Raw genomic sequence first — 20,138 nt, forward strand, 5'->3', positions numbered from 1 at the left:
GAAGAGAGCAGAGAGGAGGAGGAAGAAGAGAGACAAGGGACAGAGGGGAGTGGTTACTGGAAGTTAGAAAAAAAAAATCAATATTCATGCCATCAGCTTGGAAACTACCAAGGTGGAATATTCTACTGTTCATCTAATCTGCATTTAACCTCAATTTGGCAGTAGAGAAGGCCTGGACAAACATGTCAGTGTGGGAATGGGAAGTGGAATTAAAATGGCTGGCCACTAGGAGATCCTGGCTGTTATGGTGGATGCAGCGAAACTGCTCGATGAAGTGATCCCACAATCTTTGTCAGGTCTCACCGATGTAGAGAAGGTTGCACCAGGAGCACCAGATGCAATAAATAATACCAATTATATAAGGTTACACAGTCATGATTCCCCAAAACGCTTTACAACTAACAAAGTCTAAAATATTACTCTTACACGACGAAAACAACCACTAAACACCATGTTGCAGAATCCCAAAACAGCAATAAAGTATTGGATAGATAAGTGCTAACCAATAACTAAAAAAGCAGATTAAGCACAAATTCTTTCATTTTTTTTAAAAACACAAAAAAGATCTTTTGCACTAGAATCTCAGCCTAGATCAAAATCCTGGCACTAAATTAGATTGTTCATTTTTCTGAGTATTAAAACAGAAATAGCTCGTACACAGCACACAAGTTAATCTACACCAGCTATAGAGAGACACTTTTAATGATACCTAACAAAGAGCAAGTCAATCAGAATAATACTCAACCAGTTTAAATCCAAGTATTTATCTAAAATACAAAATCTCATTTGATGAGTGAGATAAGTGAAAATTGGTGAATCTGGATATTACTATTTAAGTTGTAAGAAAGGGCAGCAGCCATTTTTTTTGACAGATTCCATGTGCCAAACAAAAAAAAACTCCATCCTCCAGCTCACTGCTAAAGCTCTTCAAGCATGATATGTTCTTTCTGAGAGAGGAGCCAAGCTATTCAATTGAAACATCTCATCTTGAACAGAATGTTTAATTAGTAGCTGATTGTTTGAGGTTTTAAAAATTTCTCACCATCTCATTCCAGTGAGCAGATATAGATTTGTTAGAGATCTGTGGAATGCAAGTAACTATGGTATATACAGTATCAAATAGGCATGGTAGTTTAATGTAGTAGGAACAAATGTGTTGACTTACTGCCTAATAAATTGGTGTGGTAGTTATAATATAATGAGACATTGCAGAGTCAAGGAAGAATCAGAGCATATGATAGAACCAGTAAGCATAATTAAATAATGACTAATATGACCACAATACTCAACAATAAATTCTCTATATAATAAGTTCCAGGTTTTAAAAAAAAAGCTTAACTATGTGGAATGATGAATGCTGAACCAGAAAAAATATCCAGCAACACTTAGAATGATTTCTTTGTCTGCCATTTTTCATCATGCACCTCGTAGCCAGAATGTGTGGGCATGTCACAAATAAGCAGTGGAAAGGTGCAAGAAACTTTCTCACTCAAACAGGCCAGGATAAAAATGAGAATTTGTACATTTTCCTTTGGTCAGTTAGTCAATGTATCAACATGTCCATCAAATTGCTAATCATTTATTTAGGACTTTTTCGTGGTTCATCATAAATTGAGGCTAGAATACAATGCGACAAATCTACAATCCCCAAAATAAATAGCAGCAATAAGATCAAAAAGCAGCATCAGGAGTCCTCATTTTCAGTATCTTACATTCTCAATCTAGAATGTTGCTCTCTGAGTACCAGGCTCTATATTTTGTGTGGCTCAATGTGTGTATATAGGGAGAGTCTTAAATTGTTCTGGGAGAAAAGCACAACTATTGTTTTTGAACAAATCTATATTCTAAAGATATCACTTGGTGCAATATTTACAAAATACATAAATAATTTCAAATTTGAAAACATTTCAAAATAAAGCCAGAGAAAACATTTCTTTGCATATTTTGTCAGAAGATGGAAGATCAAACTTTATTCATCAACTATCTGCATACAAAACATATTGCACATCAACCAACCAAAACAAAATAAAAATACCCTAAGGACTCTAACCAATGTAGTTTACATGGAAAATTGTTTCTCTGGAACTTAATCTTACAGTAGTTGGATTATTTTGGCAATGACATCTACAACCAGTTTAGTGTAATATTTAAAGCATTGCTTGATTTTTAAATACTGTACAGTTAATAAATAAACCAAACAAGCCCCTTGTAAAATAGTCACTGCCAACATCCCATTGTCCCTGCAGATGTATAGATGCAAACAAGTAATCTCCAGTGGTCTGCAATTTTCTCTACATACAACATTAAAAAACCTACAGAGATTTAGTAAAATTGACCAGTTTCCAGACTAGTATCACCTAGTATTCCTAATGTTAAATTTACAATTCAGTGCAAAATTTTGAAACTGCATTTTTCTATTGTTTTATTCAATGAAAAAGTGGTTGCATATTGGAGAACTTGACAAAAAGCAGCCAATGCTTTACTCCATATTACAGTAAATGTCAGTGATCTCCATCTCCAGAATAATCTGAAATTTCTTTATACGTTTTAAAACATATTCCTACAACCAGCTAGCTCTTAATTTTGCATCTACTGTCTGAAGGCACAACATCTGATAATGTATTGAGAACTTAACTAGGTGAAAAACAAATTCATACAAGTGTTTTATTCAAGAACCCTCCCCATCTCCATTCCAGTATGGAGGAACTAGAAAAAAGTGCGCCGTAAAGTCTGGCAGTCCTTCCTCTATCTTTGGCAAGCTTTTACAAGCACTATTAGAAAATGTAACTTATATAGAACTGGATAATGGTGGATAATTTTTAAGAAACACCATTCACCACAACTTCAGTTCCATTTCCTTGGTAATCTCTTTGTGGGCTTTCACTAGAATTAGAAACCTTGTTTGCAGAGACTTCTTCAGAAATATTGCTTGTTCCATTCATGGTCTTAACACCTGGACAGATTTCAATCACATCGTCTTGCACCTGCAGAGGAGAAATATTAAAATGGCTCCAGAAAAATTGATGTAATGCATATTTTGCACATGAATCTGCACATTCCACAAACACTACAGATTATGTCCTCACATCAGAGAAACATTAGCTGCTCAGCTGGTCAGTGCTAAATTCATGCTTCACACTTGCTAATCGCTGAACTTCTGAAGTAAATTTCATTAACATTAATTGTAAGCAATGTAAATGAGGGGCAGCATGTAGATTACAAATAGGAGGGGCAAAACTAAGATTTAAATCGACTTCAGGGATGACAATTTGGGAAAGGAAGAAAGGCCTCTGCTGCAATTGTAGGAAGGGCAGAAACTGTCAAAAGCTGTGAGGCCTCAGCAACAAGCTAGAGGATGCAATTAACATGGTTCCTACATAGCTCTACCTGAAGGAATGAAAACCAGTAGTTCAAATAGCATTGCCCAAGATTAAACATGGAGTCGGAAAGTAAATAATGCATTTGAAAGTTCAGAATACAGCATGAGGCAGTAAGTGGATAACACATGGACAAATGTCAAGTTATTGAGAGCCAGGTAAATAATAATGGCAGTTTTGAAGTTGTGATATACCAAAAGTTTATGGAACCAAGGCAATAGAGTAATGGCCATAAGTCTTATCCATAGTGTCAGCAGCTGTGAAGCACAGGGAAGTTAACTCAAAAGGTTACATCCATGTACAATAGGAGCAAAACTAGTAAAACATAACTTTACCAAAATTTCTTTTTCAAAAAAGAACACACAAATTAGGTAGAATAACAATTCTATAATGGGGAGGGATGGAGGAGGAAATGGTTAAATAACCTTCACTCAATTTGATTTTCTGAAGCCAGAAAGAGGTAGTCTTTAAAGGATTAAGCAGCCTTGCTTGGATAGATGAAACTTTCCTACAACCAAGTAATACCTCACTTTGAAATGTTTGATATTAAGGTCCAAGTGACTGATGGAGAGAAGTTTCATTCCTGACAGACCATCAAGAGGGAAACTGTCAATCACATGTTAATGTTGTGCTTTTCTCATTAGATTTCTGTGCATGTTGACAGAGTAACCACATTCACATGAGGAACAATCGGGTCACTCATTTTTGTTGTTCAAGTTCTTACCAAGGTAACTGCTTTTTTGCTGGCAGCAAGTTTTGCTTTCGGCTGGGTCCTTTGTCGACTCTGAGATTCTGCCCGAGATATATAATCAGCTACAGTTACTGCCGTCAAAACAAACAAAAAAAGCTGTTTACAACTCATTCTGTATGCCCCTAAATGGTTTGCATGGGTGAAATTTTCAGGCATCTTCTGCCAACCATTTTAATCAAACAGTATTTAGTCAAAATAAGACATTCTAGAATTATAAGTAATACTGTCAGTTGCAGATATATTCAAAGATTTAAACAGACCACAGAAAAATGTAAAAAAGCTACTTTAACTGCTATAACCACAAGTTGCATTTTTCTAATGTACTTCACAAATTTAGCACTTTTTGTTTAAATTCAGTACCATTATTTACCCAATAAATGAGTTCAAGTGACGGCCAAATAAGTGAATGATTATCAACATTACTCATTATTTTCCAGAATTATTGAGTGTTTGTGTGGCAATTTGAAAATCACATAATTGACATACCAATTCTTTCATATACGAAACCATAACAGAAGATTAAAACTACCTGTTATGACAGTTCAGATTTAATTTATTCTAACCGTCTGCTCCTTTGAACATAACATTTAAACTAGCTTAAAAAAAACCTCCCAAAAGGTGGTCAATCATGGTTATAAAGAAACATTAAATCTTAAGTAGGATCATTACAGCAAAGAAACAGGTCATTTGGTCTATCAAGGCATCATCAGCACATTTCCATATTTATTCATCTTCCTTCCATAATCCCAGTCTCCAGCTTAATCCCCCAATTTGTTCCCCCCTCACACACACATATGTAATCCTGCAAATCTTTCCTATTGCCAAAAATGTTTAAAGTTTTTATTTTCTATTCTCCTTCTTCAGTGATTTCCCAAAACATGGCCAATTTGGCTTCAGTTGAGATTTCTTTAAGCGACCTAGGTTTTAAAACTACTTTAAAAAAACAAAAATTGTTAAGATTGAAAATATGGGCACTGATAATTTTTGTTTACAATGACATTTCCCAATTATAAAACTTACTGATAATTCACAATGTATTTCATTTATTTCCAGAAGAAAAATAGAAGTAACTTTCAGAGACATGCAAACATCAAACTTTCTTTTGATTACAGGTGTTCAACTTTACAGTTCAACTGTTTTTCTCTTTCTACTGATGCCTTTGAATCAATCCACTAGCTAAAACAAGGTATAATTCATTTGGTAAACTATTTAACACTTAAAAAAACAATTAGTTGATTGTGCCACTTTAAATAAAGAGTATAGAATGTTCACATTCATTGAAGGATTTGAATAATGTACATCTCACATCAAAGATGAGCTCCACCTGCGACTCAGCAATACAAATTTTACCATGCAGATATAGCTTAAATGTAACTTGGAAAATACAATCCTAGCAATTTATGAACAATTCAGTTACTGGTTATAAATTACTTAAATCTGTTGAACAACCTGTTGTAATACAATCAAATAAATAATGGTGATTTCTTTCCTGAAGTTTTCCTTCCAAGACAGCTAATAGAATCACTTACAAATATCAATGCATTTGGATGAGTTTTTTTTAATTGTTCAATACATAGCATAATTTGAATCACCAAAGAAATATTCACAATTTTGTTACTCCAAGAGTCAGAGTTATAGTTATACAGGACAGACACAGGCCCTTTGGCCCAACTTGCCCCTGCTGACCAAGGTGCCTACCCTAGCTACTTGCATTTGCCTGTGTTTGGCCCATATCCCACTAAATCTTTTTCCACGTAATTGTCCAGATGTCTTTTATACATTGAGATTGTTTCTGCCTCTAATACTTCCTCTTGCAGCTCATTACATATACCACACCAATTCTGGGAGAAAGATACTTCTTGACATTGTCAACTTTGGCAGAATTCTAACCCCTTCGCGCCCCCAAAACTTAAATATGCAAGTGGAGAAACAATGGATGATATTTAGTGCCAACAAGTACAGCATATAGGCAGGAACAGACAGACAACACATGTACTAGATCTGGGCAAACCGTAATTTCAATATCTAGTTCAGTTCTGGTCTGGTCAGCAACACATGAGAAAAACATTCAATTGCTGGAGGCCATACAGAAAAAAGCCACAAAGCTAATTCTTATTGTCAAAGTTTGAGATGAGGAAAGAATGGAGAATTCAAGTTTTCAGCCTGAAGAGGAAGCAAATGAGAGGCGATCTCAGAGGTATGCAGTTAGTTAAGGAAATGGCACAGGTAAATCCAAAATATTACTTTAAATTGCAAGACAAGGAAACGAATGTTTTACCATGGAATACCTCTTCAAACACCAGTATATGGATTTGACTTCCAGATAGCATACATTTTAGAAATAGCTGGATGGTGCAATAAAGGTAGGAGGAGCATGTGAAGCGTGCAATTTAAAAGTGGGTGAATTAAGAAAAGTTGCATAGTATTCCTGATCCTGAGTTATTTTTGATATTTTAAATTGATCTGGGGTTGGCTTTGGATAACTGCTAAATTGCAACATGATTTGTAAGCTCATGCGACATTAGCTCCCATCTCACAAAACCTATAAAACAACTCATTTTTGAGACAGAACGTCTACACCCATGACTAGAGAACTGATCAAATACTGAACTGTTGTGGAATTCCTTGCCATGGCAAGACTGCATATTCAAGCAATCAAAAAAAAACAAATTGCTGACCACAACAAGAGATTACAAGATTTATTGTTGTCAATATTTTAATGTGTAATTTGAGTTTGATGTCAATCTCCCTTTTGCTTTAACTTATACAATAAAAAAGATTCATTAAGTACACCAAAATGAGAAAGCATATTCTAGTGTAAAGCAGATTCCAGCTGAATTATATATGTAGGGCTGATGTTCACTTGCATAAAAGTGCAGAAGTACACTCTGCCTGAGTTTCACCAAGAATTCTACCCATTCATTTATTATACAATCTCAAACTTGACCACTATGACGAGAAGGAAGAAAACAAAAGTAATTTATGTAGCTCTTTTGGATGCTATTCAATGGCAAGTTAGATTATGGCAAAAGTGAGGAAACAGATTGCCTAACCAGTTTCAGTGACAAAAAAATGTATTTTGTTGTAAAGAATGTCTCAAGTCCCATAAAACTATTCTTACCACCAAGACTGATAACATCTGAGAGAATACAGGCATCAAACAGATCTTGCTACTTAGTCTCAATAAAGAATCATTAAAATTTGCATGTAAATACGACAAGGAATTGGAGACCATTCAGCTCGTCCAGCTTGTTCTGCTATTTACAATTTGTACCTCAACTGTTTAGACCACCTTTGAATAACATTGTTTGATACCCTTAAAATATAAATTACCCTCTCTACAGTATTTTAAGTTTTGAGGGTAGAGTTTTCCACTTTTAACTACATGTGCAAAAATTCTTCCTGGCCACTCTTCTGATTAGCCCGGTTCTATATTCCACCTGTAGTACTTTCTCCAATCTTCAAATAATTTTAAATATGTTAGATCACCATTTATCATCGGCCTGTAAGTAAATAGAAGCCAGGATTTATGCACTTTCTCCCTAATTTCATCACTTAAGCACCAATGCCATCAACAAAATCAGTACTGCAGCTTCTCCAAGGATCAATGCATCATTCATAAAGTGTGGTGCCCAAAACTGAGAGCAGTATTCCAGATGAAAATTTTAATATGATTAATCAAAACCTAGTAGAACTTTTAACTTCTTCATCTGTACTTTGCAGTGCATAAATGCAGGTGCATCTGACCTCTTTAACCCACCAGTGGTCTCGCAACTGATTGCAAGGCAACTTGGAATATTTAGCACATTTCACCTGATCCTTCAAGCTTTAAGCCAACCATGCCTGGGGTGTCCTAGCACAGCCCAATTAATCTGCATAGGGTCACCAACATGGCTTAACATTCCATTGAATCTTGGCTATATTCAGAGTGTGTAGCTTTTAGAATTCAAAGTACACAATACTGTAAGCTAAAGATAATTTAAATTTTATTATTCAATGGAACAACTGTGAAATTGTTACAAATTTAAAGTTTTAGAATTCAAAAATATTGTGAAAAATTTGAATCGTATGTGTGTCTAGATTGTTCTAGTTTACTTTCAATTTACCCCATTTAGTAGTTCAAGGAACAGCAATATTACATGCAAGTTACCTTATAATAAATAGTGAGACGGAGGAGAACAGTAAATTTCAAGATGCCATTAGTGATTCGTACACTCACATGGTAGGTTAAATTAAGATTGAAAGGAAGCGTTAGCAGTGTACCATTTAGTTAAACTGTGGGGTACATGAATGAGTGTTCACGAACACAAACCAAGTAAAAAAAAAGCATGTGGAATGCTCTTGTACTAAGTGCAAAAGAAAGGAATTTATACTAAATCTTTATAAACCATTGATAAGTCCTCAACTAAAGCCCATCTAATTCTGGGTACCAAAAGGATAATTTTGAAGGCTTGGAAGAGGTGCAGATGTGTTGATCAGAATTATATCAGAGGCGAAGGACACTAGCTACAGAGACACTACAAGAGCTGACATTGTTCTCAGAGCAGAGAAGATCAAGGAAAAATATAACGGTGTTAAAAAAAATTTGATAGAAATAAGCAGAAAATGTGTTTAAAAAAAATGAATAATATTTTTTGAAAAAAATTGAAGGGTCAATTCCATAATCAACATTGCAAACTTGGGATGAAGGACTGAAGACCACGGCCTTCAAACTTAAATTATGTGCCCATCTAGTATCTCCTCAAGCTGGATGGCTATTTCATTGTTCCCTTTTCAAACCTAGCACTGAATTCAACTGTAATACAATGCATTTAAACTAGCATTAACTAAATAGAGACCTGGGATTTTAAACTGTTCAGAGTAAGAAACCCAAGATCTGATCCCTTTGGAAACTGATTTTTCAGAACACTGGCAACTTCATCGAATGATACAAGTTAAAGTTCAAATCCTAGAAATGAAATTAGAGATTTTTGCATCTTGCGGCAATATACACCATGGCAAGTGATATCAAGTGCATGGCGAGGTTGTCCTTTTAAGCAACTGCCAATTCTGCATTAGTTTTTTCCTCAAATTTTTCTCCCATGGATTTTTTTAAAATTGTCATTTCTTCAACATGGTAATTAAAAAATATTCAGATGTGTTAGGTTTTCAAAGCAATTTTATCGTTCATGAGCAGCAGGCCAACGAAAGCATGCTGATTAATTTAATTCATTAGACCATCTGCAACAGTGACACAAATTTTAAAATGTTAATACTCCAAACACCCTGGCATGCTAGTTGTGGGTGTTACCTGGCTGGTTGTCTCTGCTCACAGAGCTTTCAGTTTGACCACGTAAACGACGCCTGCGGCTACGATTACGCCGCTGTGGCTTCCTTTCATTATCATCTGAAAATGTAAAGGGTGAGGGAGGCTTTCTCTTTAATGTTTTATTTACAATAGCAGTCCTATGCATGGAGTTAAATTTGTTAGATACCAATTGGACAAGTAATCTTTTAAATAGTATACAAGTTGGACATTTACATACCTATACCATTTTCATTAACTGAAGCACTGTCTGATTCAGTCATTCCATCAATCATGGTAGCATCATCATCAGTTCTTCGTCTACGTGATCTCCTGCGGCGGGCTGAGCTGCTGTGAGATTCACTACCATCAGTGTCTGCTGTTTGGTCCGTTTCTGTGTTATCTGCATTATCTAGCAAACTGTAAGGATTGCTATCTGGATCCTTGAACACTAAGAGGAAAATAAATATTTTTTAAAATTTATTTTGAAATATCTAAATTATTTCTATTTCTTTGATGTCTAAAGTGATCATGAGCAGGTGATTTATAATTTAATTGCACACAAGTTTATGCAAGTTATTGGTTACAAGTATATTAAATGTTAAAAAGCTAGAGCAGGATTTTTGCCACTATACTGTTCCAGTTGGAAAAAAAACATCTAGACACATTGAAAACTGTGCAAATGGGCATACCGAAAATAAAAAGACACTAACATTATAATATATAAACTGCACCCTCAACACAAACCATGAACATCCTGCAATCCACCAAGTTCATTTACAACATAAACTGTACTTTTGTGAAAGAAAGCACCATGTGAACCAAGTGAGTAATGGAGATCTCTTCACCTAGCATGCACAGTGGCAAATAAACAGTTTTTCTCTGGCACAGAATGTTCAGACACTTATCCCAAGGAGTGAAGGATTTTGTTACCACTATCCATTCTGGGTAGTAGATCCCTCTTATAGAATGGCTAAGAACCCAAACCTTTGGTGGTTTGGGGAGGGGTGTTGGAAAGAATGAGATGTCATGAGATTAAACCCCCAGGAAAATTTCCAAACAGAATTAGCAAACATACTCTAAGTTTCCTACTGTTGAATCCACAAGTTCACATCCACAAGCCAGGATTTCAAACATTAATAAGCAGGGAGATTTAATTCTTCCCCAGCCCGTGCCACAACTCTAACCTATCCATAGCAGCCACCTTCCTTATACAAGCTGTGATGTTGCAAATCCCTGGATCAGGGCACACTTCATCAATAGAAAATGACACCAGGATGACAATAAATTAGTAAATCTACTGGAAGCAAAAAAAAAAAAAAAAAAAATTCACATTCAGAATGCAAAGATCCAGAATTAGGGATGACTCCTAATGAAAGGAGAGGAAAAGAATCTGCAGTTACAGGAAGAGACACTGGGGGGGTTTGCACACAGAAATTTTTGAAAGTAGCAGGACACAGTGACATAGAAGTAAAGAGCACAAAGGAAATATCTCATTCTAAACTTCAAAAATCACTTGTTTGGCCTCAGGTGGAATATTGTGCCCAAAGGTAGGCACCATACTTTTAGGAAGGATGACAAGGCCTTCAAGAGAAAGCAGTGGTCATTTACTGGAATGGTACCAGAGACCAGATACCATGAGGAGTAACTGGAACAAATGAGTTTGTTTCTCTTACAGCAGTGAACGTTAAAGTAAAATTTAAAAGTCGTATTCGCAATTAGATGGGGCTCCAATTCTGAAAAAACATTACAATTGGTAAATGGCTGAGTAACCATTAGATGTTAACTTCAAGATGTGTGATGAGATGGAAGATTTGATACATTAATGGAACACAAAGCTTGAATGAGTGGTAGAAGCAGAGACAATTCCAACTTTAAGAATATGAGATAGATACTTCATGGGCAACAATGCAGGGTTATGGAGGAAAACTGGGGAATTGGAAACACTAGACAACTGTTTCAAAAAGCACATTGAGGTAAATGGCCTCTTTCATACTATAGAATGTGATGTTTTACAATGCAAATGAGTAGTCTTAAGGTTAATGTATGAGCAAAAGTGTGTAAAAACACTTGATCCAAGCTGCACAAAATTTACTTGCAATGTGCTTCACGCCACAACAACTAGGGTGCCTTTTTTCTTAAACCAAGCAGCCAAATTTCATGTAAATGAAACATGTGCAAATGTAATGAAACTAGGTCAATCCCTGGATTTTCCAAACCTAATAACTTAAGACACTTTACTGCCAACTAGAAATTTAATAGAACAATTACACCAACTCTTCCTTAACTGCATAAAATTAACAGAACTTCCAGACTGTTAAGCTTTGCTTATGTATTTGCAAATAAGCAAAACCCTACTTCTCTTATTCAAAACTGACCTAATTATGTTCTATAATGACAAGTAATCTTTTGTGTGTTGTCAAAGTACAGTCATGGCTAGAATAAAACTGGGGAAAACAAAGCTTTATTTTCTAACTCTACCACATTGAAGACTCATAAAAATCTTACCTGAACTAATTGATGAGTTGCCACCTCGTGCTCCCCCACGACCTCTGCTGGATTGCCCACCACTCCGACCTCTCCCTGTTCCAGGCTGCCTGCGATTATCACGATGTGGTCTTGAATCCCGATCATCTTCAGCAGCCTGTGACCAGTCACTTAGTTCATCTCTTCTTTCAGATTCAGTCTCCGAAGCATTTGACAATTCAGAGTTTGTACCTGAGCAATTAATAAATATAATAAACTGTTGCTGTGACCAAGCCCAAGTCCAAATACAATTACTCCCTTAACCAATAAGACTTCAAAAGTTCATTTCTTCCTTTAAATTTAATCACAGGCCAAGAGGAAAAATTCCAAACACTAAAATGCCCTTGAATTATTTGTCACCAGGTTGAATAGTGGAATCCAATCAGGAGCACAAGTTGTATGATCTTCAAGAACAGTTACCACTCAATTTTCTCAGTTCTGGTGGAGAAGCCTCAGTTTGCCAGGAATTTCTTCAGAATAGCCAAGTCACATTTCAGTGAATCTCTATATCCTTCCAATGCATATTATATTTAAAGTAAAACCAAATCAAGGTGTTGTTCAGGTTTAATATTACCTCCTTGCTTTTGTATTCTAAACTAGAATCAAAAGTTTTTAGTCCTCATTTGCCTACTAGCACTATCTTTAATGTCCTTAGTCAATACACCTAGCTGCCTTTGTTCCTTCACTCAATTAATAACTTTACCATTTAATATCTTTCCCTTCTTTATTCTTGACCTTGAATCACATTCTTCTGCACCGAACTGCATAAGTTACTTCTCGATGCCTTGCATTTCAGAATTTGCTTCATCTCCCCACCCTCAAATCACTAAACATCAAATTTCAACAGTGCTCTCAGTTTCCAGGTCCTGATTATTCCTTTTACATACCAGCCCTGGAACAACATACGAATGGTCCAATACATTTCCCATTCTCATAAACCTTGCTTTCAATGATCACGTTATAATCTCCAATGCAATATTACTTCAAGTGTTTCCAAGGGTCCCTTTACTGAAAAGATCCAAAAGGCAGGGGTCAGGTTACCCAGCCATATTCCATAATCAATTTTCTTAACCCCCAAATGCAATCTGTGCCATGTTATCTAACGTGAAGTAATAGATTTAAAATATGACCCTGGTCAGAATATTGGAAACGTTATATTTCCAATTTTCTGAGCAGGGTCACATTTTTTAAAAAAATGTATAAACAGCTCATTTAGGAAGTCACATGAACAGAGTTTTTATTGGATTTCTTAAAGCTAAGAATGGGAGGTAATGCAACATCCTCCTTGGCAGTAACAAAAGAGAGGTTGGACTCTTCACTTTTATGGAAACAAGGATTTTAGGACCAGCCAATCTTAGCACAAAGAGGAGCTATCTAAAAAATGTTGGACTGAACAAGTTACAGAAGAAAACTGAGTTGTGTGTAAAAACACAAAAGTATACCAAAAAAAAATCGACATACTACAGAAATCCAAAATAGATCGCAATGGAATATTGCAAGGGATTCATTTCCATTCACTATTCCATTTAAAGTAGTTTGAGAGAAATGAAGGTGGTTAAGAAAGTAGGCAGGCAAAACAGAAAGATGATAGCAAATGTAAGAACCAACAAGCTTCTATATAATGCAAAACATGGAACGTGGTCTTTAACGTCCAAGAAAATCTATTTGTGCAATAGATTTAAACCTAGTCTGGATATACTTCATAATGGACAATCAAAGCTGTGCAAAGAAAATACATCTCATTTCAGCACCATCTACAGGAAATCATTGGAAATTATTCCAAAGCCTATAATGAGGAACCAATACAACTGGCAATCGATTATCCAAGCTAATAGAAGGAAGCATGGATAATGCAAAAATACAAAATGTAAAGAAACCAGTAACCACATGGCACAGATCCAAGCAAAGATCACAATCTGAACCAGCCCAATCCTCAAAACTTTACCTTCACTCCACAACCTCAATGAGCATCCTGCAGTAGGCTCACGGGTGCTTGCAAGAGCTGCAATAATGTCCGGCATCCTCATCCCAACTGTATTTTTTGCTTGGAGCTGACCAACAATCTCAACAATGTTCAAGAGCAGTAAAATTTCTCCTGCCTTTTTCAACATTGATTTTAGCTGCTTTCTATATACATTGCTGTAGTTTGTTTAATCTTGGAATTTATTATGCTCCTTAACCTCTAATTAGCTACAGATGGATCACTTCTCCTGTGGAGATTCCTTCCTCCCTCACCCCACCCCCCAAATATATTTTAGCCAGCTCAACTCTCACATGCACGTAAATAGTTTTAAGTTCAGGATAAGAGGATCCACTAAATTCTGATAACTTTTCCCTAAAGGATCATTTACTAAGATTACAAATTAACCTTTTCTTTTTCTTCGAACTGCCCTTCCCCCCCCTTACATGGTTTAATGACAATTGTTCCAGCAAGTACCTCAGATGTCTCAAACTTTTTCAATCTATTTTATGCCAAATAAAATCCTAATTGTAGCACCTTTCCTGCAACCTTTATTTCCCCAAGTGTTGCTGATGATAGAGGGCCCATAAACTATTTTACAAACGTTTTCTGTTCTCACTCATCTCCATTCTTACTAATTTCCTTCAAAGCATCTTTTACCATTTGTTTTCCATTTTCTCTCCTTGCCAAAATGCATACATGATTACTGTGCAATCACATCTCTTTTAAGATGTGATCAACCCCACTTATCTCTATTTGTGCTCTCCTTTGTCACATTGTAACATGCATCCAGATAGAATGATTTAACTTCTTAACTTCATGGCTTTTTTTTGTTTTGACTTTGTTCACTAATTCACCGTTGCAACATCTCCATGCATCTGCTCATCTTGCAATGTCTATCTTGCTGCCATGCCTTGACCTTTCCCTTTAAAAGTGATACAACTTTCACCTGATCCCTCCACTCCAATCCCCCACTTCAAAAAATGTTTATCTAATGACCAGATACACCAAGATACAGTTTGCAGTCCAGCTTAAATGAAGCTCCAATCAAAAGTTACCTTTCACACCAATAATATTGCAGTGCCCCATGAATCAAAATCCATCTCCCATGCCACTTTTTGAACAATACATTCAACCCCATGCCAATTTACACATGGTTACCTCTCTTCAAGATTCTGCATTCTACTATTGATTCATCTTCTCAAACACTCAGCAGAACCTAATTTTTAGCTGTTCCCATGTGGACCAGAAAAAATGCATCCTACAAATTCTCCTCCAAATTTTCTTCTGCCACAATGAGACCTCTTTCAGCAAGCTATTTGAGGGTATAGTGGTCTTTATGGGAAAGATTCAACGTGCTAAATGAAGCAAAAACATTGAAGCAAAAATTGAAGCCTACGTTATCAAGAACCAACTAAGATGGAGCGGTCATGTTGTTCGGATGAAAGACGAACGTCTGCCGAAACAAATCTTCTACTCCCAGCCTAAAGTAGGCAAACGTAAAAGAGACGGACAACAGAACCGATTCAAAGACATCTTAAAAGCGAACATGAAGAAATGTAACATCGACATCAACAATTGGGAAACCAATGCCAAGGACAGGAAACTCTGGCAAACCATCATCCGAGAAGGAACAGCAACCTCCGAAGCCAACAGATGTGCAGAATTAGAGGAAAAGAGAAGAAAATGGAAAGAGAGGCAGCAACAACCAAAGCCCGATCTGTCATCTGGAACTACCTGTCCTGAATGCGGAAGAACTTTCAGAACCAAGATTTGACTCATAAGCCACTTGAGAGCCCATAAATAGATCAACGGAACGAAGACCATCATCCTCGACCTCGAGGGATAGCCACGACGACAAGCATTTACTCCATAAAGCCATGGCAATAGAGGTTAAATTTTTATTTAAGAAAAGCACTTAGCCCTTCAAACTGGTTTTGCGATTCATTAGGATCTTATACCTTAGTGGCATTTTCATGCACCATATCCACGTCCCAATTCCCATATCTAAAGATCTATTGATATTGGTCTTGCATACTCAGTGACTGAGCCTCCACAGGCCTCTCTGTGGAGAATTCCAAAGGATTAACTATCCTCTGGTTCAAGAAATTACTTCTCTTCAAAGCCCAGATCGGTCAATTCCTATTTTTAGAATATGGCCTGGTTCTAGAAGTCCAAGCCAAGGGCAAAATCAACTCTGCATCTATGTACCATGTTAAGCCCTCTTGGGTGAAGAACTCTTCTCATCTCTGTCCCTCAATTTTGAAATAGTGACCCCTTTTCCTGCCTCTGAGTCCCAACTCCACCCCTCCCCACCTGCCCATTATCCTTCACCCATTCTCGATATACCAATCACATACTGGCCACCATCTTACCATTCCCCCTCTCGCTTTTATGTTAGCTATCTTCCTTCTCCAGTGTCCTGATTCAAGATTTCGACCCAAAATAGTAACAATTCCTTTCTCACCCTCCCCCTGCCCCGCCCCACAGATGCTGCTCGAACCACTGAGTTCATCCAGCATGTTGTTTGTTTCCCCTATTCCACTGCTCATTTCAAACTCTTACCATTTAAGGATGCAGTTTGGATGTGCTCAGCAAACATTCTATGAGATTCCACCAAGTGATTAACAAAACAAAAACCAGAGAGTCTGTTGGTGGTGCTCGATGGACTAAGTCATAACTTGGCTTTGGTCCAAGCACTTTTCAATCTACTATTTACCACTCTTTAATAAGTCTTTTACAATACTGGCACAAGTTTAATTTTGATTTTTAACTGTTAAAATGAACACCAGACCTAAAGCGTCAGCTAATGGTAAAGGTAATGGAGACCAATCTACTTTGGAAGCTATTTCTAATCTGGATAGAAAGTTTGATCGGAGCTTTGCTGAATTGAAGTCCATTTTAAAGGACTTAGAAGACAAACAAAATACTCTTATCCAGGAAAATGCCAAACAAATGCAACTAATTGCTGAACTCAACCAAGCTGGTAAAGAGAGAGATGCCAAACTCCATTCACTTGAAAAAGCCTTAATTACGACCAAGCAAAACCTGGAAAAGCAACAACAGAGGATCATCAACCTGGAAGGACGCAGCAGGAGGAAAAATTTAAGAATCATCAATTTTCCAGAGAACACCGAGACTGGTAACCCTATGGAATTCTTTTCTAAACTTCTGGTTGATGTGTTTGGTTCCGAAATGTTCCCTGTTCAGCCCATTCTGGATAGAGCTCACAGAGCATTAAGATCCAAACCTGCTCTGGATCAAAAACCTCGGCCAGTAATATTGAGATTTCATTATGTCAACATCAAGGAACTCTTGATTCGTACCTCTCGTGGATGTGGAATGATTCAATTTAAACAATGGAAGTTTCAAATAGTTGAAGATTACACCCCAGAAGTCATGAAAGAAAGGCTGACCTACAAACCAATTATGGCTCGTCTCCATCAAAGCAATTATCATCCTGCATTATTATTCCCAGCAAGGCTGAGAATTACACTACCTGATAAATCTCACAAATGGTTTAAATCCGTCCAAGGGGCCGAGAAATTTCTTTTGAACTAGCTTTTAATTTTAGAAGCTAAGAAATGCAGAAGAGACAGTGTTTTTCCTTTGATTTACTACCTACTTGCTTTATTATCCAATTAATTTTTAGATTTAAACCTTTGTCCTTTTAATATTTTTAATGTTTTGTTTAATAATAATTAAGAATTTAACAAAATAACTGATCGTTTGCCTTCTGTTCGAAATAATTATTAAACTGTATTTTTTAAATGTTGACTGTTAACGCCCTTTGACTCTGTTTCAATCCCACAACTATGTTGTTAGTTCGATATCTTTGTTTGGATTATGTTGTTCACCTCTAGACCAAACATGGGTGGTTTATATATTTTTCAATTTGGACTACTGCCACCAATAGAACTGGGGTTAGTTCAATTAGAGGGTAGCTTTCTGGCTGTCTAATGGCCAGTTTTCGGGCTGTTGGGGGAGGGGGGTGGGGCTGTTCTTAGTTTTTTTCTTCTTCTGGGCTAAACTACAAATCTTTCTAAATTGTCGTCATATCCGCTTCCTCTTTGAACTTTTTTTTCCACTTCCTCCTGCTGGTAAGACTCGCATATAGCAAGATTGACCCTTTACATACCATATGTTTTTTTAATCCGTTAAAATGGACAAGACTACTATTTCATGGAATGTTAATGGCTTAAACAATCCGGTTAAGTGCAAGAAGATCTTTAAAGTTTTTCATAGATTAAATGCTCAGATCATTTCCGTTCAGGAGACTCACATCAGGAAGAAAGATAATCAACGTTTTTTTTTAAGATTTTGGAGGGGTCAACAGTTCCATTCAAATTCACAAGCAAAGGTGAAAGGAGTTTCTACTTTTATAGACTCCTCAATTTCATTTGTCTATCATGAGACAATATCAGACCCAAATGGTAGATTTTTATTAATTACTGGTCTACTTCATAATAAAAAAGTTGTTATGGTTAATGTTTATGCACCCAATGTAGATCACCCTGAATTTTTTAAACATCTGTTTGCATTTTTTCCTAATTTAAATGAAACCATTGTGATTATGGGTGGAGATTTTAACTACTGTCTAAATCCTTCGATGGATAGATCTGTGTCAAATCCTGCACTTCCAAACAAATCCGCTGTCTTTATTAATTCCTTCTTAGTTGAATCCGGAATTTTAGATGTTTGGAGATTCCTACACCCATATGATAAAGAATTTTCATTCTTTTCTCATGTCTACCATAATTACTCGAGGATTGATTATTTTTTTTATTGATGCTAGACTAGCTCCACTTACTATGGACTGTAAATACGATGCAATTGCCATTTCTGATCATGCACCATTCAGATTATCAATTAAGCAGATGTAACCTTTGATGTCAGACAATGGCGATTTAACCCTTCTCTATTACAAGATGTAGATTTCATCCAATTTATTAAAGAACAGATTTCATTTTTCTTTTTAACTAATTTTACTAAAGAAGTCTCCAGTGGGATAATATGGGATACTTTTAAAGCATATATCCATGGTCAAATTATTTCATATCCCACTGGATTGAAAAAATGAACTAATAACGAAATAAGTATATTGGCTGACAAGATTAAAGAAATCGATAAAAAATATTCTGATACTCCTAATCTGGAGCTTTTTAAAAAGAGAACATAACTCCAATTACAACATAGTTTATTATTAACATCTTCAATTGAAAATCTACTACTTAAAAACAAAAGTCAATTTTATATACATGGTGACAAATCTGGTAAATTATTGGCCAACCAATTGAAATCTACTTTAAATGTCAGATTAATAAAATTCGTAAACCAGATGGTACCTACACGATACATCAGGTTCAAATTAACAAATCCTTTCAAGAATTTTATTCTTCTTTATACCAATCAGAATCCCCTGAGGATCCTACATTAATGCATGAATTTTTAAGAGATCTGAAGATTCCCCAATTATCTTTAAATGAACGTTCTACATTAGATGCTCCCATTTCGGAGGAAGAAATAAAGAAAGTAATATTTTCAATGAACTCGGGTAAAGCACCTGGCCCTGACGGATATACAGCCGAATTTTTTAAAAATCCTTTTCTGATATTCTTGTTCCCTGGTTAGCCAAAATTTTTAAAGATGCCCTATCAGTGGGTAAACTACCACAATCTTTCTATGAAGCAACTATTTCTTTAATTCTTAAAAAGGATAAAGATCCCACTGATCATGCATCTTATAAACCTATTTCTTTATCAAATGTAGATTCAAAAATATTTTCCTTTATATATTGGCCTTTAGATTGGAAAAGGTTCTTCCACAAATTATCTCTGAAGACCAGACAGGATTTATTCAGAACCGTTATTTACATTTTAATATTAGGAGATTAATGAATATTATATATACCCCTTCATCCCAAATTCCAGAATGTGTTGTTTCACTAGATGCTGAAAAGGCATTTGACAAGAGTCGAATGGGAACATCTATTCATTACACTTCAAAAATTTATTTTAGCCCTAAATTTATATCTGTGATTAAAATGATTTATTATACACCTATGGCTTCAATACTTACTAATAATCAAAGATCTCCTTTGCTTAGGCTTTTTTGAGGTACTAGACAAGATTGCCCGTTAAGCCCTTTATTATTTAATATTGCTTTAGAACCCTTGGCTATTGCACTCCGGGACTCTTCAAATACATGTGGCATTACTCGCGGACAGAAGATTCATAAGAT

At 36.1% G+C, this 20,138-nt stretch overlaps 1 protein-coding gene across 2 annotated transcripts in view; it reads right to left on the minus strand.

Annotated features, from left to right (window-relative positions):
• Nucleotides 1-33: 33 nt before the first annotated feature.
• fxr1 (FMR1 autosomal homolog 1) overlaps nt 34-20,138 on the minus strand; it is a 59,973-nt gene continuing 39,868 nt past the window's right edge. Inside the window, exons 13-17 of one of the 2 annotated variants that reach the window (XM_052017341.1) lie at nt 11,921-12,130; nt 9,654-9,863; nt 9,419-9,514; nt 4,102-4,199; nt 34-2,984 (exon numbers count right to left, since the gene is read on the minus strand). In XM_052017341.1, the coding sequence (XP_051873301.1) occupies nt 2,820-2,984; nt 4,102-4,199; nt 9,419-9,514; nt 9,654-9,863; nt 11,921-12,130 (779 nt within the window). In that variant the 3' untranslated portion in view covers nt 34-2,819. The remainder of the gene's footprint in view (nt 2,985-4,101; nt 4,200-9,418; nt 9,515-9,653; nt 9,864-11,920; nt 12,131-20,138) is intronic. The other variant, XM_052017342.1, reaches the window with a different exon arrangement.

This window comes from Pristis pectinata, chromosome 6, assembly GCF_009764475.1.
Source record: "Pristis pectinata isolate sPriPec2 chromosome 6, sPriPec2.1.pri, whole genome shotgun sequence".
NCBI lineage: Eukaryota > Metazoa > Chordata > Chondrichthyes > Rhinopristiformes > Pristidae > Pristis > Pristis pectinata.